The sequence below is a fragment of the Mytilus edulis genome, chromosome 2 (assembly GCF_963676685.1).
Source record: "Mytilus edulis chromosome 2, xbMytEdul2.2, whole genome shotgun sequence".
Taxonomy (NCBI): domain Eukaryota; kingdom Metazoa; phylum Mollusca; class Bivalvia; order Mytilida; family Mytilidae; genus Mytilus; species Mytilus edulis.
The window spans coordinates 85,866,577-85,894,174 of record NC_092345.1 but is presented as its reverse complement, the minus strand read 5'-3'; the positions used below and the strand labels follow the sequence as shown (position 1 = coordinate 85,894,174).

The 27,598-nt window shown below is 31.9% G+C and overlaps 2 protein-coding genes and 1 long non-coding RNA gene across 5 annotated transcripts in view; all 3 read right to left on the bottom strand.

Moving 5' to 3' along the window:
- The window catches only part of LOC139513225 (uncharacterized), a 28,633-nt gene extending 11,946 nt beyond the window's left edge, over window positions 1-16,687 (bottom strand). Inside the window, exons 1-2 of one of the 3 annotated variants that reach the window (XM_071301521.1) lie at window positions 16,537-16,687; window positions 13,081-13,167 (exon numbers count right to left, since the gene is read on the bottom strand). In XM_071301521.1, the coding sequence (XP_071157622.1) occupies window positions 13,081-13,153 (73 nt within the window). In that variant the 5' untranslated portion in view covers window positions 13,154-13,167; window positions 16,537-16,687. Of the gene's footprint in view, window positions 1-13,080; window positions 13,168-15,821; window positions 15,851-16,536 lie in introns of those variants that run through there. The other 2 variants (XM_071301522.1, XM_071301523.1) reach the window with 2 other exon arrangements.
- On the bottom strand, window positions 21-10,991 carry LOC139513230 (uncharacterized). The gene is made up of 3 exons (XR_011662405.1): window positions 10,825-10,991; window positions 5,483-5,497; window positions 21-103 (listed from the first exon to the last, which is right to left on the bottom strand). It is a non-coding gene; the product is annotated as an uncharacterized lncRNA (long non-coding RNA).
- A 4,612-nt stretch (window positions 16,688-21,299) lies between the features above and the next one.
- LOC139513224 (uncharacterized) lies at window positions 21,300-27,102 on the bottom strand. Its single transcript, XM_071301520.1, has 4 exons — window positions 26,981-27,102; window positions 24,532-24,618; window positions 22,194-22,356; window positions 21,300-21,392 (listed from the first exon to the last, which is right to left on the bottom strand). Exons 2-4 carry the CDS (start codon window positions 24,602-24,604, stop codon window positions 21,335-21,337), a joined length of 294 nt encoding a protein of 97 aa, XP_071157621.1. The 5' UTR covers window positions 24,605-24,618; window positions 26,981-27,102; the 3' UTR covers window positions 21,300-21,334.
- Between the last annotated feature and the right edge of the window lie 496 nt (window positions 27,103-27,598).

Genomic DNA, 27,598 nt, shown 5'->3' with positions numbered 1-27,598 from the left:
ATAATTTACAAAAACCAAGATACTGTAAATCTTGTAGATTTATTATTTTTGTATTCAAACAGTAGTTTGGGTAACTGGTGCATGTCCAAATCGGTGAATCTGGCTGTTGATATAAAATAAAAGATAATTTGAATAAATAATAAAGATAAATAAATATGTATACATATATATCTGGATTATAATATGTTCCCTTGAACTACTTTTGATTTTAAGTAACACTCATATTGAATTTTAGGAAAAGGGAAAATGAATGTTGCTTTCAGATTCTTTTGTACTATTAAGCGACAGTATATTCACCAACATCTGTGGGAACCTTTTTTTGTAATTATTTTATTTTTCAAGATGAAACATGTGAAATTACATAATACAGTATTATATACAAGTATAAAAAGTTAAATAACACTTGTAAGATCAATTAAATCATAATGGTATAATAAGATATAAATATTACAATTGATTTTGTTAATTTAAAGCTGCTTCTAACATTTGCCACTTCTGATCCATTTTAATTTTTTGTGTAGGGGTTAAGAAACATACAGAGTATTTTTCTATTTTGATCCAATACTTTAAATATCCTATCCCACCATATTTTGTGGGCAATACACTCTTACATCTACATTTGTATATTTAGTATTTAAGTAACAACAAAATATTATTAACTGTTTTACTGTTGACAAAATCCTCAGACACACCTAAAATGACATCTTTTGCACTAAAAGGCAAGAAGATGTCATAATTTCTAATCCAATCTATAATGGAAAACCAGAACTTTTGTGTTACATTACATTCCCAAAATATGTGAAAAATATTTTCTCTAACTTCTGAACAAAATGTACAAAGTTCAGTTTCTTTTAATTTACATTTATATAAAAAGGAATTACATGGTAAAATCCTATGAACAATCTTAAATTGAAAATTTTGTAAAAACAAATTTCTTGTTATAATGAAGGGCATGGAATAAATAGCATTCCAATCTTCAATCTGTATATTTAAGTCTATTTCCCATTTGTTACGGGAAGATAGTGATAATAAATTATAGAAAAATTTACAAGATTTTGGTTCTTTTTTAACTTTATCTACTAATTTATTTTCAATATTATCAAGTTTAGAACTACCTTCTATCCTACTTTTCCATCTATTTGGAATAGCACTTAAAATACCATAAAAATCTACAAAATTAGTCTTAATATTATACTTTTTCTCAAATTCTTCATATGAGAATAATGTATTATTATCTGACACCAGATCATTGATAAAAAATCTACAATTTTCAATATATTTACCCTTCAAAATCATCTTGCCATCCATTTTGATGTTTGGATTTAGCCATATGGACTGGGCCAGAATATCGGTATTGTTTTCAACTTTCAACTTATTTTTCAATTTTGAAAAATTTACCAGGATATCATGCCAAAAGGGATTGACTTTTTTTGCTAAATAAAGCAATCTTTCCTTACTTAAATGTAAAATTTTGTCCCCCCCCCCCAAATTTTTTTTTTTGTATATAACTAAGCAGCAAAACTTTCCAAGGAGAATAATTTTTGGGGTCTAGTAATTTATACAGCCAAGACATTTTTACACTATAACAAAAATAGTAAATATTAGGCATCTTAAGACCGCCATCACAGTGTTCAGACATAACCACTGTTCTTTTCACTTTATCTGGTTTTCCTTTCCATAAAAAATTGAAAAATATATTTTGAATCTCCTTCAAAACCCCATCTTGGGGGTTAGGAAGGACAGTCAGAACTTGAACCAAAATGGGAAGTGCTAAAGTTTTAATAACAACCACCCTCCCAATATATGTTAGTTCTCTTTAAACCCAAGTATTACGAAGTGACATGATACTGTTTACCTTGGCTGTAAAATTACATAGAGTCTTATCCCTTTTAGCAAGCTCAAACCATATACCTAATAGTTTGAACCTCCCAGAAAGGTTCCAAACAAGATTTTTTTCTGGCAAAAGTTTTTCCATACTACCCTTTTTTGACCCAATCCATATGGTCCGAGACCACAATTGTCGTCCCTTGATTTTCGTTGTTCACAAATATAGTCCCTAGTGTTGACAGTGGGTTACTTGCCATTAATTTTTATAACCCTTCCAAATTTATTTCTTTATGTTTAATGCCTCAAATTGCAAGTAGGGGGGTGAAATTACACTGTAAAAAAATTGGGTCAAGAATTTTAAAGGAAAGTAGTGATTTGGTCCAGGTGAAAAAGGTTGAAAAATAGTACTTCGGAAGCTGTAGTTTTCTATAATTTTGATATAATTTGTCCCAAAAGTAGTACAACACACTGTAAAAGTTTCTTTGAGAAAGCGCAGGTGGGATTTTTTTTTATTTTCATTTATGTTCTAAAAGAAATGCACTACGAATTAATTGGCCTCAGTTTTGTCAACATTACACCTAAGTCCAGCACATTCTGAAAATTTATCAAACAAATTGAGACATTCATTTAGAGACTTTTGGTCCCATCCAGGACTAGGGAAGAATCATCAGCATATTGACTCAATAAAAATTCAGAGTCATTAATTGATACCCCAGCAACATCAGAGTCATTTTTAATAGCTGCACTGAGTAGTCCCAAAACTAGAATAAATAGATAAGGAACCAGAGGATCACCTTGACGAACCCCTCTTTTCAATGAAAAGAATTCTAAAATGTATCCGTTGTTTAACACTGCACTAGAGACATCACAGTAGCATGCCTTAATCCAACTTATAAATGTATGGTCAAAGCCATAAAACTGCAAAGCCTCTAGTATAAAAGACCATTCGACCGTGTCGATAGCTTTTTCAAAATCGACTAAAAGTAAAAGTCCAGGAATGTCGTCTTCCTCCATCTTTTCCATCAAATCATAAAAAAATCTAGTACATTCGCCTATATACCTACCTTTAAGAAATCCTTTTTGTGTTTGACTAATTATATTTACCAGTACCTTTTTTAGTCTATTTGCTAAACTTGCTGTAGCTATCTTATAGTCTACACACAAAAGTGTGATAGGTCGCCAGTTTTTTAAATAAAACTTTGACTTACCCTCCTTTGGTAAACAAGTAATGAGTCCCTGCCTTTGTGTGATTGAGAACTTTCCATATTCTAAAGCCTCATTTAAACATCTTACCAGTGGTAGTTTAATATCATTCCAAAAGAATTCATAAAACTCAACAGTAAATCCATCTATACCAGGTGATTTGGAGTTCTTCATAAGTTTAAGAGAAGACAAACATTCCTGCATTGTTAAAGCTCCCTCACAGGAACCCACCTCTTCATCATTCGGTTTTGTAATAAAAGGATTATCATGTTGAAGAAATGTGTCCCTGTGAGTTTTCAGTAACAATGGTTTACAACTAGTATATAAATTTTTATAAAATTGTTTTTGTTCATTTCTAATAGTACTGGGATCTGTTATCTCAGTTTCGTCCTCCAAAATAAGTTTAGGAATAATTTTTTCTGTGTAATGTTTTTTTTTCTCCAAATTACAAAAATAGTTACTTCCCTTCTCCCCCTCTACTTGCCATCTTGCCTTAGCTCTTGTTATTATCCCTTTTACATTTTTTTCCCTCAATATTTTTAATTCCAGTTCGATCCCTTCCCTTTCTTAATATAATGATGGCAAGTTATTCACCAAAAGTTTTTCATCTGATAATGATATTTAATATAGTAATTCTTTTTCTTTTTTATTTCCTTTTTTTTCTGGAAAGACGAAAATGAGATCGCAGATCCACGGACTTTCATCTTAATCATATCCCATAAAAGCTGATAGCTTATATTAAACTGTTTATCCTCTGTCTCAATATCCATGGATGGATCAGACTCATATACTTCAATGACAGTTTTGATGTCCCCTTTTACTTTATCAATATATTCAGTTTCCCTCAAAAGACTGTTATTAAATTTCCATGTACCCTTCCCTCTTATCTGACTAGAAAACCTTAAATTAATCAATACAGGAGAATGATCTGATCTATAACTTATCCCTATATCTGATGAAACTACAAATGCTTCTATATCCGAGGTAATCATGAAAAAGTCCAAACGACTTTGTTTGTGATTTGGAACCCGCCACGAGTACCTATTATCAAAAGGATGCTGCTGGCGCCATATATCTAATAAATCTAGTTCATACATTACCTCATGAATCTTGGCTTTTGACTGGGGGTTATTTTCACTTCTATAATGTAATGTGTCCATCTCATAATCTTGAACAACATTCCAATCTCCCGCTACTACAATTGACGAATTGCCGTAGTGGGATATTTTGTGTTTTATGTTCGAAAAAAAGACTGGGTCATCATTATTCGGTCCATATATAGCTGCCAAAGTTATACGGTAGTCCTGAATGGTGATATCTAGTACAATAAAATTACCCATCAGGTCTATAGTTTCCTCATGGATCTTGAATTCAAAAGTATTTTTGAAAAGAATAGCTACCTCTCTACTTTTACAAGAATAAGAACTAAATTTCCCCACATATCCCCATTCATGAAGCCATTGTTTCTCTTTTTCAGATGTGCTATGGGTGTCTACTAATATAGTTATATCATACTAGTCCTTATATTTTGTAAATATATCAATTCTTTTGACGGTTTCTGATAAACCCCTGCAGTTTACGCTACCAATAGTTACAGTCGACATAATATAATAAAGTGTTTAAAAATGAGTAGCATAAATAATATAAATATTTACAAGCACAATATATCAAAGCAGCATTAACAAAATATACACATATGCATCTATAATATGTAAAAGTTGTTTCACAATGTTTCAATTTTTTACTTAAAGTTACCCCTACCCCCAAAGATTTTTTGTCGAAAGCACCATGCTATAAATAGAATGAGCAATTACTTTTGTGCTAAAGTAGAAAAAAAAATATCTCATAAAAGTTCTGTAAATCTCCAATATTTGTTCTTCAATTTGCTCGTTTTAAATTTTAAATTTGTGTATCGTTTGTATAAAGGAGCAAATAGACAAACTAAGATGAATTAATTATAATAAACATCATAAATAGAAAAACTGAAGAAAAAAGTAAGTAACGAAAAAAGAAACAACACAGAATATTTAACAACACATACACATGATAAACTTGTATTCACACAATGTAAACAAAACACATATAAACATATATACACACATGCGCCCCCACATACATTTGCTGAAACCAGAACATACAGGTACATCTATGCATGCCCATTCTTGTACATGTATATATATATATATCAATATTGCTGACACCATTTTAACTGTATATGCAAGTCTCCAATTTTAGAGTTGTCGAGAATTAAAAACAGGTACATGAACATTGATTGTCTTATAATATTATAGAATACTTTTAAGTTTGAAATGGATAGTGGGAATCATAGGTTTCTTGCCTGAATTTTTAAGCAGCACAGATTTACTACATTTACATGAACATGTACATGTATATTCTCTTTATTTTGCATAAATATTGTAAGAAGAGTGAAAATTTTTAAGTATGAACATACCCAGATATCACGAATCTGTATATAAAAGATAATTGTTGCATACACATCTAATGATCCGTAATTCTAATAATGATATATCTAAAAGTACACGTGAACCCATGACCTGTCACCTTTCACCATGTTGAAGTTGTAGCTACATGTATTTGTACATGTACTATTTCAAATGGGAATTATAAGGTTAAAAAAATTTTGAACTGCATTTACACATATACTTATAGTCAGTCAGAACTGTTTTACCTCTATTTGTTATTAATTACAATGTAATCCTGCTTGTGTACTGGTTATTTTGCACACTATTTGGAAAGGGAAAAAGAATTCTGTTTGGAGAAAGACTGTCAGTTTCAAATAAAAGTGCAAGCTAGTATGTTTATGCATACATATAAGGTTTATCTCTAACTGGTTCATAGTTCCATGTTATCAGACTAGTTTTATCAAAGTATCTAAACGGATCAAGAAAACACAAGTAATAGTGTTTGTTTTTACGTTTAGATGTTGCCGTGTAGAGTTATTAAGGTTTTACTTATATTTTAATGCATCTCCCTCATGTAAAACTCTGATTCCTTTCACGGATTTGGCTATACTTTTTGGACCTTTTGGATTATAGCTCTTCATCTTTTATATAAGCTTTGGATTTCAAATATTTTGGCCACGAGCATCACTGAAGAGACATGTATTGTCGAAATGGGCATCTGGTGCAAGAAAATTGATACCGTTAATTTTGTTACTATCACTGGGTCGATGCCTCTGCTGGTGGACCATTAGTCCCCGAGGGTATCACCAGCCCAGTAGCCAGTACTTCGGTACTGGCATGAAAATACGATTTTTTTGTGTTATTAAAATTTGCTGTTACAAAATGATAGAAATTATTATATATTAAGAAATGTATCTCCCTCATGCAAAGCTCTGATTCCTTTCACGGATTTGGGTATACTTTTTGACCTTTTGGATTATAGCTCTTCATCTTTTATATAAGCTTTGGATTTCAAATATTTTGGCCACGAGCATCACTGAAGAGACATGTATTGTCGAAATGCGCATCTGGTGCAAGAAAATTGATACCGTTAATTTTATTACTATCACTGGGTCGATGCCTCTGCTGGTGGACTATTAGTGCCCGAGGGTATCACCAGCCCAGTAGCCAGTACTTCGGTACTGGCATGAAAATACGGATTTGTTTTGTCTTATTAAAATTTGCTGTTACAAAATGATAGAAATTATTATAAATTAAGGAATGTATCTCCCTCATGCAAAGCTCTGATTCCTTTCACGGATTTGGCTATACTTTTTGGACCTTTTGGATTATAGCTCTTCATCTTTTATATAAGCTTTGGATTTCAAATATTTTGGCCACGAGCATCACTGAAGAGACATGTATTGTCGAAATGCGCATCTGGTGCAAGAAAATTGATACCGTTAATTTTATTACTATCACTGGGTCGATGCCTCTGCTGGTGGACTATTAGTCCCCGAGGGTATCACCAGCCCAGTAGCCAGTACTTCGGTACTGGCATGAAAATACGGATTTTTTTTGTGTTATTAAAATTTGCTGTTACAAAATGATAGAAATTATTATAAATTAAGGAATATGTCTGCCTCATGCAAAGCTCTGATTCCTTTCACGGATTTGGCTATACTTTTTGGACCTTTTGGATTATAGCTCTTCATCTTTTATATAAGCTTTGGATTTCAAATATTTTGGCCACGAGCATCACTGAAGAGACATGTATTGTCGAAATGCGCATCTGGTGCAAGAAAATTGATACCGTTAATGTTATTACTATCACTGGGTCGATGCCTCTGCTGGTGGACTATTAGTGCCCGAGGGTATCACCAGCCCAGTAGCCAGTACTTCGGTACTGGCATGAAAATACGGATTTGTTTTGTCTTATTAAAATTTGCTGTTACAAAATGATAGAAATTATTATAAATTAAGGAATGTATCTCCCTCATGCAAAGCTCTGATTCCTTTCACGGATTTGGCTATACTTTTTGGACCTTTTGGATTATAGCTCTTCATCTTTTATATAAGCTTTGGATTTCAAATATTTTGGCCACGAGCATCACTGAAGAGACATGTATTGTCGAAATGTGCATCTGGTGCAAGACAATTGATACCGTTAATTTTATTACTATCACTGGGTCGATGCCTCTGCTGATGAACTATTGTCCCCGAGGGTACCACCAGCCCAGTAGCCAGTACTTCGGTACTGGCATGAAAATACGGATTTTTTTGTATTATTAAAATTTGCTGTTACAAAATGATAGAAATTATTATAAATTAAGGAATGTGTCTCCCTCATGCAAAGCTCTGATTCCTTTCACGGATTTGGCTATACTTTTTGGACCTTTTGGATTATAGCTCTTCATCTTTTATATAAGCTTTGGATTTCAAATATTTTGGCCACGAGCATCACTGAAGAGACATGTATTGTCGAAATGCGCATCTGGTGCAAGAAAATTGATACCGTTAATTTTATTACTATCACTGGGTCGATGCCTCTGCTGGTGGACTATTAGTCCCCGAGGGTATCACCAGCCCAGTAGCCAGTACTTCGGTACTGGCATGAAAATACGGATTTTTTTTGTGTTATTAAAATTTGCTGTTACAAAATGATAGAAATTATTATAAATTAAGGAATATGTCTGCCTCATGCAAAGCTCTGATTCCTTTCACGGATTTGGCTATACTTTTTGGACCTTTTGGATTATAGCTCTTCATCTTTTATATAAGCTTTGGATTTCAAATATTTTGGCCACGAGCATCACTGAAGAGACATGTATTGTCGAAATGCGCATCTGGTGCAAGAAAATTGATACCGTTAATGTTATTACTATCACTGGGTCGATGCCTCTGCTGGTGGACTATTAGTCCCCGAGGGTATCACCAGCCCAGTAGCCAGTACTTCGGTACTGGCATGAAAATACGGGGTTTTTTTTTGTCTTATTAAAATTTGCTGTTACAAAATGATAGAAATTATTATAAATTAAGGAATGTATCTCCCTCATGCAAAGCTCTGATTCCTTTCACGGATTTGGCTATACTTTTTGGACCTTTTGGATTATAGCTCTTCATCTTTTATATAAGCTTTGAATTTCAAATATTTTGGCCACGAGCATCACTGAAGAGACATGTATTGTCGAAATGCGCATCTGGTGCAAGAAAATTGATACCGTTAATTTTATTACTATCACTGGGTCGATGCCTCTGCTGGTGGACTATTAGTCCCCGAGGGTATCACCAGCCCAGTAGCCAGTACTTCGGTACTGGCATGAAAATACGGATTTTTTTTTGTGTTATTAAAATTTGCTGTTACAAAATGATAGAAATTATTATAAATTAAGGAATGTATCTGGCTTATGCAAAGCTCTGATTCCTTTCACGGATTTGGCTATATTTTTTGGACCTTTTGGATTATAGCTCTTCATCTTTTATATAAGCTTTGGATTTCAAATATTTTGGCCACGAGCATCACTGAAGAGACATGTATTGTCGAAATGCGCATCTGGTGCAAGAAAATTGATACCGTTAATTTTATTACTATCACTGGGTCGATGCCTCTGCTGGTGGACTATTAGTCCCCGAGGGTTTCACCAGCCCAGTAGCCAGTACTTCGGTACTGGCATGAAAATACGGATTTGTTTTGTCTTATTAAAATTTGCTGTTACAAAATGATAGAAATTATTATAAATTAAGGAATGTATCTCCCTCATGCAAAGCTCTGATTCCTTTCACGGATTTGGCTATACTTTTTGGACCTTTTGGATTATAGCTCTTCATCTTTTATATAAGCTTTGGATTTCAAATATTTTGGCCACGAGCATCACTGAAGAGACATGTATTGTCGAAATGCGCATCTGGTGCAAGAAAATTGATACCGTTAATTTTATTACTATCACTGGGTCGATGCCTCTGCTGGTGGACTATTAGTCCCCGAGGGTATCACCAGCCCAGTAGCCAGTACTTCGGTACTGGCATGAAAATACGGATTTTTTTTGTGTTATTAAAATTTGCTGTTACAAAATGATAGAAATTATTATAAATTAAGGAATATGTCTGCCTCATGCAAAGCTCTGATTCCTTTCACGGATTTGGCTATACTTTTTGGACCTTTTGGATTATAGCTCTTCATCTTTTATATAAGCTTTGGATTTCAAATATTTTGGCCACGAGCATCACTGAAGAGACATGTATTGTCGAAATGCGCATCTGGTGCAAGAAAATTGATACCGTTAATTTTATTACTATCACTGGGTCGATGCCTCTGCTGGTGGACTATTAGTCCCCGAGGGTATCACCAGCCCAGTAGCCAGTACTTCGGTACTGGCATGAAAATACGGATTTGTTTTGTCTTATTAAAATTTGCTGTTACAAAATGATAGAAATTATTATAAATTAAGGAGTGTATCTGCCTCATGCAAAGCTCTGATTCCTTTCACGGATTTGGCTATACTTTTTGGACCTTTTGGATTATAGCTCTTCATCTTTTATATAAGCTTTGGATTCAAATATTTTGGCCACGAGCATCACTGAAGAGACATGTATTGTCGAAATGCGCATCTGGTGCAAAAAAATTGATACCGTTAATTTTATTATAGAATACGCAATATTGGGTGCACTTTTGCATATCAGTGTAGTGCCATTTAAGTTTTTGAGTTAATAATCACAGTAAAAAACGATTATTTTTTACCAATAATCTTTATATTAAAAGTGTATTTTCAAGTGTGTTTTGATAAAAAAAAATTGTACACCGGAAGTTTTGAAACGGATAGTAAAAGTATAGACAAACACAGAAATGAGTTTTTATATTCCGTAAAAAATAAATTAAATCCAGATAAATTATTCTGGCTACAATACAAATATTCATACTTTCAACTCTTGTGTTTAATCAATATTCAATGGGAACCTTAACGTCCAACAGTACCAAGCACATTTTGATGGTTGTTTAAATCTTAAAATATTTTGATTGTTCTGTCAGTGTTTCAAATTTTGTTATTAAAATGTTTGTATTTTCTATTCAAACTACTGGTCCGGAAGGATAACTGATGTTTAAAAAACAGTTTCACGTGCCGTATATTAGATTTAATACTTTAAAGTATGTCTTATAACTACATTCGATGAACAGAATGTTTTGAATAGTTTAACAAATTCTTGATATCAAGCGACAAAGAAGATGTATAAGATTACACCAAAATTTATTTTATTTTTTACAAAAACGATACACTCAGTTGCATAACAAACTTGAGGTGACGAGAAATATATAACATTAATACATACTTTCAATGATAATATACAAATCGGCCTCTTAAATGTTAAAAAAAGAATAAAACCAATATATGTTTACCTTTTACAAATCGATGGACATCCGAATATATGGAGATGATCTGCTTGGATGAGTGTGTTGCATTCAGCTTCACATGCCTGTTCAGTTGCATCAGTACCTACTGTATCTACTAATCCGTCTACTAATGTTTTCAGTTCTTTCGGATCAGTTTGAAATAACGCATCTAAAAAAGAAAAAAAATCTGTCACAACCTGCTTATAATAATATGAACAATGTATATGGTTTTATTGATTAGTGAACCGACAATTATTCTTTATTAGAAATCATTTAGAAGACTTGCGACTATTTAGAGCTTGCCAAATTACATAGGCATATGTCATTTGTTGTCGACTTCTAGATATCATCTTTGTTTTTGAGACGTTAGGTTGCTGTTTCACGGTTATTTACTCTTTCTGTCGGGGTTTTTGTTTTGGTCATACAAATTATATATAAACTTCTTAAGGTGGTATGGGAGTCTAAATTGAAAATGATAAAATTTGTTCATATTTTTCCATAACGTAGTATATATTGAAATATGTTAAAAAATATAATAAAAATGATAGGTCACCGTGCATTTTCTCAAGCTACATGTTGTGACAAAATGACAGATTTGTATGTATTATACAGGAAAAAACATTATTATGTGTTTAGAAGCTAAACTAAATGGTAGAATTGTAAAATAAAATACGAGAAGATATAGCTTTCAGAAAATGATTTAAAAATATCAAAAGAAAAGATAAGGTCACCGTGCGTTTTTTCCGGCTAAAATACAAAATAGCAAAATTCCATGTAGATTCCTTCAGAAAATGCACAATTGGAGAGTTACCTCCTCTTAAAATATCAATTTAAAAACATTAAAAATCAAATAAAAAAAATCTACACTTGTAAAAATATTAATATTTAGAAGTAATAAATATGTTCCTATTTCTCGCTACATTGAAGACCTGTTGGTGACCTTCTGCTGTTGTTTTTTTTTCTATGGTCGGGTTGTTGTCTCTTTGGCACATTCCCCATTTCCATTCTCAATTTTATTCACATCTGTTATTTGCATTTCTATATCACATTTTGCTAATTTGATTGAAAATCTTGACCTTAGATTCTCTGTTTTTGACGATCCAAGATAGCGAAAGACACCCATACCACATTAATATGTACCGAAGATCCTATCAATATTATATGTGATGGTATTTATCTATCATTAATGGTAGAGCCCTTGATTTAAATTTGAAAGTTTAATTATTCATTAGACTTTGCGAGTCTTTTGAATGTTATTAATATGTTTTGCCTGATATTCAAAAATACCAACAGAACATTCAAAACTCGGGAATTTTTTTTACAACAAATAGAAAACAACCATCGATAATTTTTAAATTTTGATTTTATTAATATCTACGATAAAAGAGGGACGAAAGATACCAAAGGGACAGTCAAGTTTGAATGAAGCAAAAAATAAGCTTAGTTCATAACCTTTACAATTTCATTAATATATAACTAAATTTATCATTACATGATATACAGTTTTAATAAAAATAAAAAAAAAAGTGTGAAAGGAAAAATTTCAAATATTTCAAAAATGTCCACTATAAAAACTGTTAGAACGATCGGTTATGATTGCACTAAAACATATTGTCAAAATGAGCATGTAAATCAAAAATAATACTTCATTCCATACAGTTTTCAACTTCTTGTGAAGTTAGATTTTATTCCCATTATATCTCGTTGTGCACAATAAGTATCGATATTTAAAACATATTGCAGTTAAATGATATTTCACTTCAGCACACTCAGGGAATAATGCTATACTTTGAATAACATTCCAATCCAGCATATGAAAATAATAGTCAGATCAGATAAATAACAAACTTAATACTACAATATACCTTTCAAAATCTTTGAAATAAACTTATACAATAGCTTCAAAACTATAATCCACTGGTAAAATACTGTCTCTCACTCAATTGTCAATGCTTAATATTACAAAAACAACAAAGTTATTACCCGTTTTGTCATACAATAGTACACAAAAAAAGTAATTACTGAGTTACCCACTTCGATAAGTTAATTTTTTTTTTATATAAAGTTCACTCATCAGAGTCGCTTTTCTGAATTAACATCCGTCAGGAACGATCGAAGATGTGCATAAAAACCGAAACAGTTGAAAACCTTTATGAGCAACAGGACATACCGTAGAGCCATTTATTTCTAAGGTCAGCTCTACCTAAAGAAGTTGAAACCTGAGTTTCTTAAAGAAGAAACTACTGCCATGTGACCACTTACCAAAAATAAGTCTTTTCTGTGGTGTAGAAAACACTACTGGTAACACCAGCAATAGAGCAAAAGCAAGTTTCATTTTCAAGGTTTTAACTGAAAGAATATAACAATAGTAATTAAACATTAGAATCAAACCAAATACAGTGTATAATCCAGAAATGTTGGTCCTATTGGAACTATATTGAAAGTCAAAGGATGGCATACTCCCTGTAATGACCCTAAAGGTTAAATGTTCACGAGAGAATGTTTTGGCAAATAGTAATCTATACTATTAAACGAGAAGACCTCATTTTGTGTGTCGCTTCTCCTCCTTCCACAATAAATTAATCCTCATGCCTCTGTGTCCTATAGGTACCATGTATTGTCGTCCATTCTTATGATTATTCAGTTTGGGTTATTTTGGGAGAAAAACGAAAAAAACTGCGTTCGGATATTTTTCCGTCATTAGACGAAATTTTAAGTCAGACTAGACATCCGGTTTGCGCCAAAGACAATGAATAACGTGTATTTGCTATCTGCTATCATTTTTAAGTTTACTATCCACGGCGGTCACTGAGTTTATTATATAGAGAGGGTCTATATAATATGTCAAAGACCGCCGTGAATCGATTAATAAATTCAGAGTTGATAGTAAAATGCAAATACCGTGGCACTTTATTTATAGTAATGTATGTTCATAATATACAGATAAATGCTAACATTATTAAAATCAATAGAAAAAAAATATAGGAGTTTTGGAGGGAAAAAAATAGGAGCCGGGCTAGAAAAACAATTGTCATGTCCCAAAGTACCTATAACTTTTGATACCTTTTCTGAAATTCTTCCGTCATAAAATCTTTTACAAAAATTCATCGGGTCACTAAGTATATCAAATAGAGAGGGTCTATATAATATATCAATGACCGCCATGGATTGATTAGGTAACTGAGAATTGATAGTAAAAAGCAAACACACTTTATTTAAAGTAATGTATGTTCATAACATACTAAACGTAAACTATGCTCATATTGAAATAAATAGAAAACAAACAAAAAAATTACTTTTTGAGAAATATAAGACTTCCGCTGCCCTTTAGGCCTGTTTTGAAATTAAACATAATTTGCATAAGTACTTGGGACAGAACAATTATTTTTTGCGTTTTTCTGTATACTATGATCATACATATACTATAGATAAAGTGTATTTGCTGTTTATATATATTATCAATTCCCAATAGTTTTCTATCCACAGCGGTCACTGAAATATTTCTGTATACTACACATGCTACATACATATATACTATGAATAAAGTGTATAAATTTGCTATAATTTACTGAACATTCCAATAGTTTACTGGGGTGACTTTTATCAGTGACCGTTTTATATAGTAATAATAGTATATTTATATGTATGTTCATAGTATACTACGGAAGCGTATTAGCGCCACACATTTTTTTATTTTTATTTTTCTTCCTATGTTTGCGATATAACGCAAACCTTTGCGATATAACGCAAACCTTTGCGAAATAACGCAAACCTATTGCGTTATAACGCAAACCTTTGCGATATAACGCAAACCTTTGCGATATAACGCAAACCTTTGCGTTATAACGCAAATATCTTGATTTCAATCATTCATTAAGTTTTGTATATATGTCCGTCTGTCATTCATTTCGGATGTGATTTACTAGTAGATGAAAAAAGAAACATACATACAAGGCCAAATCATTACAATAAATATGCATAGGAATAATGGAATACTTGAAGTGCAATTATACATAAATTAAGACTGATTTGTGCATCAGAAAAGTATATAATTTAACAAGAAAATAGATATAGTTTAGTATATAGTCATATTTAAATTGAAAGATCTAAAATAATGTTATACAATTGTGAAACCTTCAAGTCAAATAGACAAAATAATCGTTCTGCTTTAAAATGAATTATTAATAAGGAAACATTTTTTTCTTAGAATATGATCAAGATTCTTTGATAGAAAGTCATTGAATTTTTATTTCAATATAATGAAGTATTTTTAAGATGCTTGGGTAGCAATTTGAATAAAGAGAACATAATTTTATTAATAAAATATCTTCATTCTATACATTTATTGCCAAAGGGTAGCTTGTTTGAATCTAGCCTACTTTACACAGTTCTCAAACGAGAGCTTACTTTGGAATTATATTTATATTCGGTTATAGCTATATTAGCAGGGTTGATTTTTTTTTCTTAGGTATAACCTCAATTTACTCAATTTTCATTGTAATATATATACTAGTAGTAACATGGATATCGTTTTTAGGGGCCTTTATAGTTTGTTGTTCAGTGTGAGCCAATGCTCCGTGTTGAAGACCGTACTTTGGCCTATGATGGTTTACTTTTACGAATAGTGACTTAGATGGAGAGTTTTCTTATTGGCACTCATACCACATCTTCTTATATTATTCTGCTCATTATTATATTAGTCAATGATATGATATAATTATTCAAGCATTTTACTTTGAAATGACTACAAAGGTGATAAATTTTAATCTATACAGCCTCCTCTATTAATAACTACTGTTTCCTTTGAATCTTAAATAAGAAGATAAAACAAATGTTTGCGTTATAACGCAAAGGTTTGCGTTATATCGCAAAGGTTTGCTTTATAGCGCAAAGGTTTGCGTTTCACGCAAACATAGGAAGAAAAATAAAAATAAAAAAATGTGTGGCGCTAATACGCCTCCGTAGAAATGTTTCGATGGGAATAAAAAATCACTAGAACCTACCTCTATTCTGCGATATCTATAAATGCTTGACCAAAATAAAAAAGCAAAACGATACATAACAAAATAGACTAGAATGCAAGATGGAATATCATTAAGAATTATAGTCCTCCATAGTCGGACCTTATTAAAGAATAATCATAAAGTGCAAAGAAATTGAAAAGATCGTACATAGATACAAAAATTTATGACGATCTTTTATTCAAATGATGAAAACATATTTTGAACTAATTGAAGACGTGAGACGACATTTATAAGATAAACAAAGAATGGAGGAATGATAATATTTTTCCTTTCAACATAGTGGCATAATTCATCCCTTGATTCTTTCCGTTTCTTTTCCGAATGAGTGAATAAAAAATGATGTGCTATAACATTTTGTATAAGAAGATATAAGTTACAAAAATTACAAATAATTTCCAAAGTAGTAATACATGCATGGGATAGTTTTAGATACTCTAGGTGTATTTACATAAGTACTGTGAAAGTATGTAAAATTTGAGAAGCATAAAATGTTGTTTTTTTCATTTGTTGGTACTGAAAATGGTATCAAAAGATTTTTTTTTTTAGTTTTAATAAATGCTATAAATGTTGAAATACATTTTTTCCAATGGAAAATGCATTCATAAGTCAAGCATATTTCAGCTCAACAAAAATAGGCTAATAAATCAACTAAGTGTAACATAATACATTGACAATACTTATGATTAGGTCTTACCTGCTTATAATGGAATGTGGTGTGAGACAGTATGAAGGCTTGCTTTGTCTTTATAGTATTACCAACCTCTTAGTATTGATAACCTTTATATCACGTTTGTACTTAACAGTATGAAGGCTTGCTTTGTCTTTATAGTATAACCAACCTCTTAGTATTGATAACCTTTATAGCACGTTTGTACTTAAAAATGTTTTGCGTGTTTGGTTTTTTTTCTTTTCTTTCCACATGTGAATATGCTCTTGTTTTTTTAATCCTCCAAAACAACAAATCAGACAAGAAGGCTCATATATTTATTTATTTTAATTTTGGTTCATTTGTATGCTTCGGAGTATATTGTGATATCCATTTTCTCTGAACTAGTACACATTTTTGTTAAGATTGCCAGCTGAAGTCCGTCTCCGGATGCGGGATTTTCTCGCTATGTTATGACCTTTAAATGGTGTTATCTTTTTTGTTTGTTCTTTAGTCGGATAGTTATCCCTTCGACACATTCCCCGTTTCTACTCTCAATTGTTTCTATCCTCAATTTTAGCTTGAATATTGGGTTAACATGCCGAAAGAATTAATCTGGCCTAAATGTTTTCCTGCGATCGGAAATAATTGTTGAAATTTTTAAAATTAAAGCGTGTTTGAAAGCATAACGTCGACATAACCAAATTCTGAAAATTACAACAAATAATAACAATATGACTTATACATTCACTGACTTTGGACAGACATGTGTATACGATAATTGGGTATTTCTTGAATAGTCTGTTTCAAATTTTACTTATAAGCATTTCGAAACTAAGGTTTTACCTGCCTCAGGCAAGGGTGACATCAGATGACGATTGATAAACTGTGGGTTGCTTAACGTCATAAATACGTAATATGGCATAAATTGTAGTATCTAACGTTTAAACAATGTCGGTTATCAGACCCAAAGCCCTCATTTAAGAAATAGCATTTTCGCAATAACGAAATTTGGATTGATGAACCATATGGTCTTAATGAATATTATATTGCGGAGTATAGCTCCTTGGCATCTTGGTATCTACAATATCTGTGACTTTAGTTTTTGTCGCAGTTCAAGTCGACAACTAACGCAACAATATCCATCATTTGAACCTTCTGCACTATTAAATACATGCCAATGAAGTTTTCTTATTGATTTGCTAGCATATCCAAAAACAGTAATGAATGGTTTGAAAGGCTACTAACTGTGTCGGTTCTTATTAATCCTTGGCTTTCAAATACACACGTTTATGTCTTTGAGCAGTCCTGTTGATGGTACCTTCGGACGCATGAATTTATTAAGATTGTTTTCATTTTTTAAATTTATTTGTTCAGCACAGCTTATCACATAAACAACACGACGGGTGACACATGTGGAGCAGGATCTGCTAACCCTTCCGGAGCACCTGAGATTACCCCTAGTTTTTTGGTGGGGTTCGTGGGGTTTATTCTTTGGTTTTCTATGTTGTGTCATGTTTGCTGTTGTTTGTTTGTCTTTTTCATTTTGAGCCATGACGTTGTCAGTTAGTTTTACATTTATGAGTTTGACTGTCCTTTTTGTATCTTTCGTCCCTCTTTTTTAGCCCAAGCCCATTCAGAATGCGATTGAATTTTTTTTCTAATATTGATATTTGGATGGAGAGTTGTCTCATTGGCACTCACACCACATCTTCCTATATCTATAAACAATAACAATCGGACTATGAATCCGAGAATAAATAAAATGTCTTCCGTATTGAAAAACAAATAAAACAATCTCAAAATACTTGATGAAATATTACTGTTTTCGATGCAAAGCTGAATGTCACACATTAAACAAGACCATTTTCAACAATTTAGATGCTTATTAGTTTGCAAAAGGTAGGAGTTGTCTTAACATTATTATTTGTACATTTATTCGGCAAGAAAAACGAGTTATCGAAAATATGTCATTTAGAAAAAAAAATTTCTTCGCATAAGGAATATACGGCAAAATTCAATACGCCATATTGTAAGGGACCTTGGGTAGGCTTCAATATAATTATATCATTTGGGTGAGTCTCTGTAAAGGTTGCAGCAATAACCAATTTATATATATATATATATATATATATATATATATATATATATATATATATATATACAACTCGTCTAAACATCAACCCAACAATGTTAGATCTGTAAATTTTTGGTTCTTCCCTCGCCGGGATTCGAACCCATGCTACTGTGATATCGTGACACCAAATCGCCTGCACTGCAGCCGTCCCGCTAGACCACACGACCACCTGGGCTCTCAAAAAAAGAGCTTTCGGTGGGCATGTGTTACCTTTCCACGTCAGTTTTAATCTAGCGGCGTACTACAGTACATGATATATAAGGCATGAAGATGTTATTGTTACAGATCAGCTAAATTATCTATAGTAAAGGATCCTACAAATTAATGTAAGATACAGTCACAGAAAATAATTATATTCATAAGTACGTCTGAGTCAGTGACAACCCTACAACAGATGTATCCATCGGATCGCCATCAATGATGGTGATACATGGCTGTGTACATAATGTATATACAACTCGTCTAAACATCAACCCAACAATGTCAGATCTGTAAATTTGCTTTAGCAAATTTTTGGTTCTTCCCTCGCCGGGATTCGAACCCATGCTACTGTGATATCGTGACACCAAATCGCCTGCACTGCAGCCGTCCCGCTAGACCACACGACCACCTGGGCTCTCAAAAAAAGAGCTTTTGGTGGGCATGTGTTACCTTTCCACGTCAGTTTTAATCTAGCGGCGTACTACAGTACATGATATATAAGGCATGAAGATGTTATTGTTACAGATCAGCTAAATTATCTATAGTAAAGGATCCTACAAATTAATGTAAGATACAGTCACAGAAAATAATTATATTCATAAGTACGTCTGAGTCAGTTGGATACATCTGTTGTAGGGTTGTCACTGACTGTATCTTACATTAATTTGTAGGATCCTTTACTATAGATAATTTAGCTGATCCAGTTGATGGGCTGGGAAACTCTCTTATTTGATTGGTAACGATGCCAAGGTCACCAGTAATGGTATGACCAGCTGGACTGTAATTGTATTGTGACGATGTACATGAGCAATCCGGAGGCTTGGATTTTGTATCTTTGAGGTTAAAAGCCTCTAAAACTCTCTTGTGGTTGAAAATCTTGGATGCAATAGACTTGGTATAAGTATAAGAAATAACAGGTGTAGCTTTATTTTTGAAGTAATCAGGTATAGTTTTTTGTACAGATTTTTTTTATGGAAAATATTGCTAATATGTACAGCATCTAAACCTTTATTGGCGAATTCTACCTTAAAAAAAATACGTTTTTCCTCACTGTTGGATGTAGTGGATACGGGTTTGAATAGTCTATGGTAAGCAATGTCCATGATAATTGCAACTAATCCATACAAAACAGAACGAGAATCAGTAACGGAAGTATTTTTGGCATCTTGAAATAGTAAAGAAAGTTTTGACAATGGAATGGAGTATAATTTAGTTCTAATGTGATGAATTCCTAAAGGTTTGTGAACAGACGTTAATAGACTATCAATTGTCATGGTGTGTACAGCAGGTGGTATATATTTTCTGTGACCATGACTTCTATTTCGTCGAGCAGAAGTATTAAATAATTGTAATGTATTGACGGTACTACACCTGGGACTAGACAAAATACCTACACCATCAATTTTGTCATTGCATCCATAGGGAATGGCTGTTACCAACTCTCTTATCCAAAAGTCTTCTCTTTGTAAACGATATGGTGTACTCAATATCGGGTCATTTGTTGGATGATATATTTTCTCTATAATCCGGACTTTCATTGAAACAATAGAATGGTCAGGCTGATTGAAATGTTTATAGAGAAATTTGTTGTTATTAGGATCATTTACATTAGACCGATGATCATTCATCCTAAAATTGAGTCTTTGTCGAGTTTCCCCGACGTAGATCAATCCACAAAGAGTACATTCAATACCGTATACAATATTGGAAGCAGTGCAATTCAAATCCTCATGACTATGTGTATTGTAATTTTTGGTTGTTAAATTACTTTGAAAGTGGGTATCAGTTACTAGTATATCACAGGTTTTACAATTTTTACGATTACATTTGGAAATAGAGCAATATTGATGGTTGTCATTGAAATCTAAAATATCTGAAAGTATGCAAGCAATTGTGTTATAACACTGTTATATGTCAAAAAAAGATTAAAGAAAAATCTACTGCATAGTATTATCATGGCAAGTAAGCATTTTATGGTGAGTTAACAAAACGGCCAGTTTTGACAGTTATTCATTCAAATTTTACTCTTTAATCTATCATGTATCTGGTTAGTAGCTAGAAATTGTTTTACACTGACCATTAGTTTGCCCGTCAGTGATCAGTTTTCATCAAATGAAATTGAGCAAATTATTTGTTGCTGTATATTGTCAAAAAAATGTTATGCTTGTTGTTCGTATCACATTTCTTACTTAAGGACTTGAAGTTACGTGTGATTTAAACTTTTGTTAATCCTTTTGCTATTGTCTTTCTTATTATAATTACATAATCGAAAGAACATCTTCATTTAATATAAGCATTTAATACTTATAAAAAAAACACGGTGCACTTAATCTTGTGGATTTTTTGTTTTTGCTTAACCACTAAGTATACATGGGCATGCATATAGACAGATGTGGTATGACAAAAGATTGAACAACACGTAGTCCACAAAACAATGGATGAACTAATGTTAAATAATTCACAAAAAACAAGATACTGTAAATCTTGTAGATTTATTTTTTTCTGTATCTAAACAGTAATTGGGGCAACTGTTGCATGTCCAAATCGGTGAGGCAGACTCTGGAAACTGTTGATATAAAATAAAAGATAATTTGAATAAACAATATAGATAAATAAATATGTATACATATAATATATCTGGATTATAATATGCACTGTTGATCTTAAGTAACGCTCATATTAAATTTTAGGAAAAAGGAAAATGAATGTTGTTTCCAGATTCTTTTGTATTCTTAAGCGACAGTATATTCACCAACAGCTATGGGAACCTTAGATAACGTCCAAGAGTAGCAGACACATTGTGATTGTTGTTTTCAAAACTGTATGCTGTCTTATTGTTCAATATTAAGGAAAGGGGTCAATCTGTACCAAATCAGGCTATATTCGAACAATGTGTTGTTAAGTGTTACTTATACGCACTAGTATTTTGTTCTCCGACATATTGTATGGTCATGTTGTCAACGTTTCAGATTTACATGTTAAAATTTTTTGATTGTTCTGTCAGGGTTTCAAATTTTGTTATTGAAATGATTGTATTTCTATTCAAACTATTGGTCAAGAAGGTTAACTGATGTTTCAACAGTTTCTCGTGCCGTTTATTAGATTTGATACTTTAAATTGTGTCTTATAACTACATTCGATGAACAGAATGTTTGGAATAGTTTAACAAATTTTTGATACCAAACGACAAAGACAGAGAAATGTATAAGTGTACACCAAAATTTAGTTTATTTTTCACAAAAACGCTACACTCAGTTGTATTACAAACTTGAGGTGTCGAGAAATATATAACATAAATACATACTTGCAATGATAATATAAAAATCCTCTTAAATGTTAAAAAAAAATAAAACCAATATATGTTTACCTTTTACAAATCAATGGACATCCGAATTGAAGGAGATGATCTGCTTGGATGAGTGTGTGGCATTCAGTTTCACATGCCTGTTCAGTTGCATCGGTACCTAGTGTACCTACTAATAATGTTTTCAGTTCGTTCAGTTCTTTCAGTTCATCTTGAAATAACGTATCTAAAAAAGAAAAAAATTCTATCACAACTGTCTTACCTGATTATAATAATATGAACAATGTATATGGTTTTATCAATTAGTAAACCGACAATTATTCTTTATTAGAAATCATTTAGTAGACTTGCCACTATTTAGAGCTTGCCAAATTACATAGGCATATGTCATTCCTTGTTGACTTCTAGATATCATATTTGTTTTTGAGACGTTGGGTTGCTGTTTCACGGTTATTTACTCTTTCTGTCGGGCTTTTCGTTTTGGTCATACACATTATGTATAAACTTCTTAAGGTGGTATGGGAGTCTAAATTGAAAATGATAAAATTTGTTCATATTTTCCCATAACGTAGTATATATTGAAATATGTTCAAAAATATAATAAAAATGATAGGTCACCGTGCATTTTCTCAAGCTACAGGTTGTGACAAAATTACAGATTTGTATGTATTATACAGGAAAAAACATTATTATGTGTTTAGAAGCTAAACTAAATGGTAGAATTGTAAAATAAAATACGAGAAGATAGCTTTCAGAAAATGATTTATAAATATCAAAAGAAAAGATAAGGTCACCGTGCGTTTTTTCCGGCTAAAATACAAAATAGCAAAATTCCATGTAGATTCCTTCAGAAAATGCACAATTGGAGAGTTACCTCCTCTTAAAATATCAATTTAAAAACATTAAAAATCAAATAAAAAAAATCTACACTTGTAAAAATATTAATATTTAGCAGTAATAATCTTATAAATATGTTCTTATTTCTCGCTACATTGAAGACCTGTTGGTGACCTTCTGCTGTTGTTTTTTTTTCCTATGGTCGGGTTGTTGTCTCTTTGGCACATTCCCAATTTCCATTCTCAATTTTATTCTACATGCAAATCACATCTGTTGTTTGCATTTCTATATCACATTTTGCTAATTTGATTGAAAATCTTGACCTTAGATTCTCTGTTTTTGACAATCCAAGATGGCGAAAGACACCCATACCTCATTAAGATGTACCGAAGATCCTATCAATATTATATGTGATGGTATTTATCTACTGTAACAGTAAACCTTCATAAGGACAGCAGATGTCTTTTTTCCAAGAATTTCTACATTAAGGGTAGAGCCCTTGATTTAAATTTGAAAGTTTAATTATTCATTAGACTTTGCGAGTCTTTTGATTGTTATTAATATGTTTTGCCTGATATTCAAAAATACCAACAGAACATTCAAAACTCGGGAATGTCTTTTTACAACAAATAGAAAACAACCATTGCTTATTCGACGATTTTTAAATTTTGATTTTATTAATATCTACGATAAAAGAGGGAAAGATACCAAAGGGACAGTCAAGTTTGAATGAATCAAAAAATATGCTAAGTTCATAACCTTTACAATTTCATTAATATATAACTAAATTTATCATTACATGATATACAGTTTTAATAAAAAAAAAAAGTGTGAAAGGAAAAATTTCAAATATTTCAAAAATGTCCACTATAAAAACTGTTAGAACGATCAGTTATGATTGCAATAAAACATATTGTCAAAATGAACATGTAAATCAAAAATAATACTTCATTCCATACAGTTTTCAACTTCTTGTTAAGTTAGATGTTATACTAATTATATCTCGTTGTGCACAATAAGTATCGATATTTAAAACATATTGCAGTTAAATGATATTTCACTTCAGCACCCTAACGGAATAATGCTATACTTTGAATAACATTCCAATCCAGCATATGAAAACAATAGTCAGATCAGATAAATAACAAACTTAATACTACAATATACCTTTCAAAATCTTTGAAATAAACTTATACAATAGCTTCAAAACTATAATCCACTGGTAAAATACTGTCACTCACTCAATTGTCAAGGCTTAATACTACCAAAACATCAAAGTTATTACCCGTTTTGTCATACAAAAGTACACAAAAAAAGTAATTACTGAGTTACCCACTTCGATAAGTTAAATTTATTCTTTTTTTCATAAAGTTCACTCATCAGAGGCGCTTTTCTGGATTAACATCCGTCAGGAACGATCGAAGATGTGCATAAAACTGAAACAGTTGAAAACCTTTATGAGCAACAGGACATACAATAGAGCCATTTATTTCTAAGGTCAGCTCTACCTAAAGAAGTTGAAACCTGAGTTTCTTAAAGAAACTACTGCCATGTGACCACTTACCAAAAACAAGTCTTTTCTGTGGTGTAGAAAACACTACTGGTAACAACAGCAATAGAGCAAAAGCAAGTTTCATTTTCAAGGTTTTAACTGAAAGAATATAACAATAGTAATTAAACATTAGAATCAAACCAAATACAGTGTATAATCCAGAAATGTTGGTCCTATATTGGAACTATATTGAAAGTTGTCAAAGGAGGCATACTCCCTGTAATGACCCTAAAGGTTAAATGTTCACGAGAGAATGTTTTGGCAAATAGTAATCTATACTATTAAACGAGAAGACCTCATTTTGTGTGTCGCTTCTCTTCCTTCCACAATAAATTAATCATCATACCTCTGTGTCCTATAGGTACCATGTATTGTCGCATTTGTCATCCATTCTTATGATTATTCAGTTTGGGTTATTTTGGGAGAAAAACGAAAAAAACTGCGTTCGGATATTTTTCCGTCATTAGACGAAATTTTAAGTCAGACTAGACATCTGGTTTGTGCCAAAGACAATGAATAACGTGTATTTGCTATCTGCTATCATTTTCAAGTTTACTATCCACGGCGGTCACTAAGTTTATTATATAGAGAGGGTCTATATAATATGTTAATGACCGCCGTGAATCGATTAATAAATTGAGAGTTGATAGTAAAATGCAAATACCGTGGCACTTTATTTATAGTAATGTATGTTCATAATATACAGATACATGCTAACATTATTAAAATCAATAGAAAAAAAATATATAGGAGTTTTGGAGGGGAAACATTAGGAGCCGGGCTAGAAAAACAATTGTCATGTCCCAAAGTACCTATAACTTTTGATTCCTTTTCTGAAATTTTTCCGTCATAAAATCTTTTACAAAAATTCATCGGGTCACTAAGTATATTAAATAGAGAGGGTCTATATGATATATCAATGACCGCCGTGGATTGATTGGTAACTGAGAATTGATAGTAAAAAGCAAACACACTTTGTTTAAAGTAATGTATGTTCATAACATACTAAACGTAAACTATGCTCATATTGAAATAAATACAAAACAAAAAAATGACTTTTTGAGAAATATAAGACTTCCGTTGCCCTTTAGGCCTGTTTTGAAATTAAACATAATTTGCATAAGTACTTGGGACATAACAATTATTTTTTGCGTTTTTCTGTATACTATGATCATACATATACTATAGATAAAGTGTATTTGCTATTCATATATATTATCTATTTCCAATAGTTTTCTATCCACAGCGGTCACTGAAATATTTCTGTATACTACACATGCTTCATACATATATACTATGAATAAAGTGTATAAATTTGCTATAATTTACTAAAAATTTCCAATAGTTTACTGGGGTGACTTTTAATATATCAGTGACCGTTTTATATAGTAATTATAGTATATTTATATGTATGTTCATAGTATACAGAAAAACAGAAAGAATAAAAATAGGTATTTGAATAAAAGGGGGAGGGCAAAAAAAATGTGCCCAGTCCCCAAGTACCTTTGACTTTTGATACCTCTCCTGGAAATTCTCCAGTTATAATAAATTTTACAGTTTAAATACACTCTATTTCCCCGAGATTTCGCGGGTGTGTTCTAGTGACGATAAACAGAATAAATATATAAAGTTATCACATCCCTTTTGTTATAGCAAGTTATTGGAACACAGGCTATACAATTTTGTATTAAATTGATTTGAAATGTTTCGATGGGAATAAAAAAATCACTAGAACCTACCTCTATTCTGCGATATCTATAAATGCTTGACCAAAATAAAAAAGCAAAACGATAAATAACAAAATAGACTAGAATGCAAGATGGAATATCATTAAGAACTATAGTCCTCCATAGTCGGACCTTATTAAAGAATATTCATAAAGTGCACAGAAATTGAAAAGATCGTACATAGATACAAAAATTTATGACGATCTTTTATTCAAATGATGAAAACATATTTTGAACTAATTGAAGACGTGAGACGACATTTATAAGATAAACAAAGAATGGAGGAATGATAATATTTTTCCTTTCAACATAGTGGCATAATTCATCCCTTAATTCTTTCCGTTTCTTTTCCAAATGAGTGAATAAAAAATGATGTGCTATAACATTTTGTATAAGAAGATATAAGTTACAAAAATTACAAATAATTTCCAAAGTAGTAATACATGCATGGGATAGTTTTAGATACTCTAGGTGTATTTACATAAGTACTGTGAAAAGTATGTAAAATTTGAGAAGCATAAAATGTTGTTTTGTTCATTTGTTGGTACTGAAAAATGGTATCAAAAGACTTCTTTTTTTCTTATAGTTTTAATAAATGCTATAAATGTTGAAATACATTTTTTCCAATGGAAAATGCATTCATAAGTCAAGTATATTTCAGCTCAACAAAAATAGGCTAATAAATCAACTAAGTGTAACATAATACATTGACAATACTTATGATTAGGTCTTACCTGGTTATAATGGAATGTGGTGTGAGACAGTATGAAGGCTTGCTTTGTCTTTATAGTATTACCAACCTCTTTGTATTGATAACCTTTATATCACGTTTGTACTTAACAGTATGAAGGCTTGCTTTGTCTTTATAGTATTACCAACCTCTTAGTATTGATAACCTTTATAGCACGTTTGTACTTAAAAATGTTTTGCGTGTTTCGTTTTTTTTCTTTTATTTCCACATGTGAATATGCTCTTGTTTTTTTAATCCTCCAAAACAACAAATCAGACAAGAAGGCTCATATATTTATTTATTTTAATTTTGGTTCAATTGTATGCTTCGGAGTATATTGTGATATCCATTTTCTCTGAACTAGTACACATTTTTGTTAATATTGCCAGTTGAAGTCCGTCTCCGGATGCGGGATTTTCTCGCTATGTTATGACCTTTAAATGGTGTTATCTGTTTTGTTTGTTCTTTAGTCGGATAGTTATCCCTTCGACACATTCCCCGTTTCTACTCTCAATTGTTTCTATTCTCAATTTTCGCTTGAATATTGGGTTAACATGCCAAAAGACTTAATCTGGTCAAAATGTTTTCCTGCGATCGGAAATAATTGTTGAAATTTTTAAAA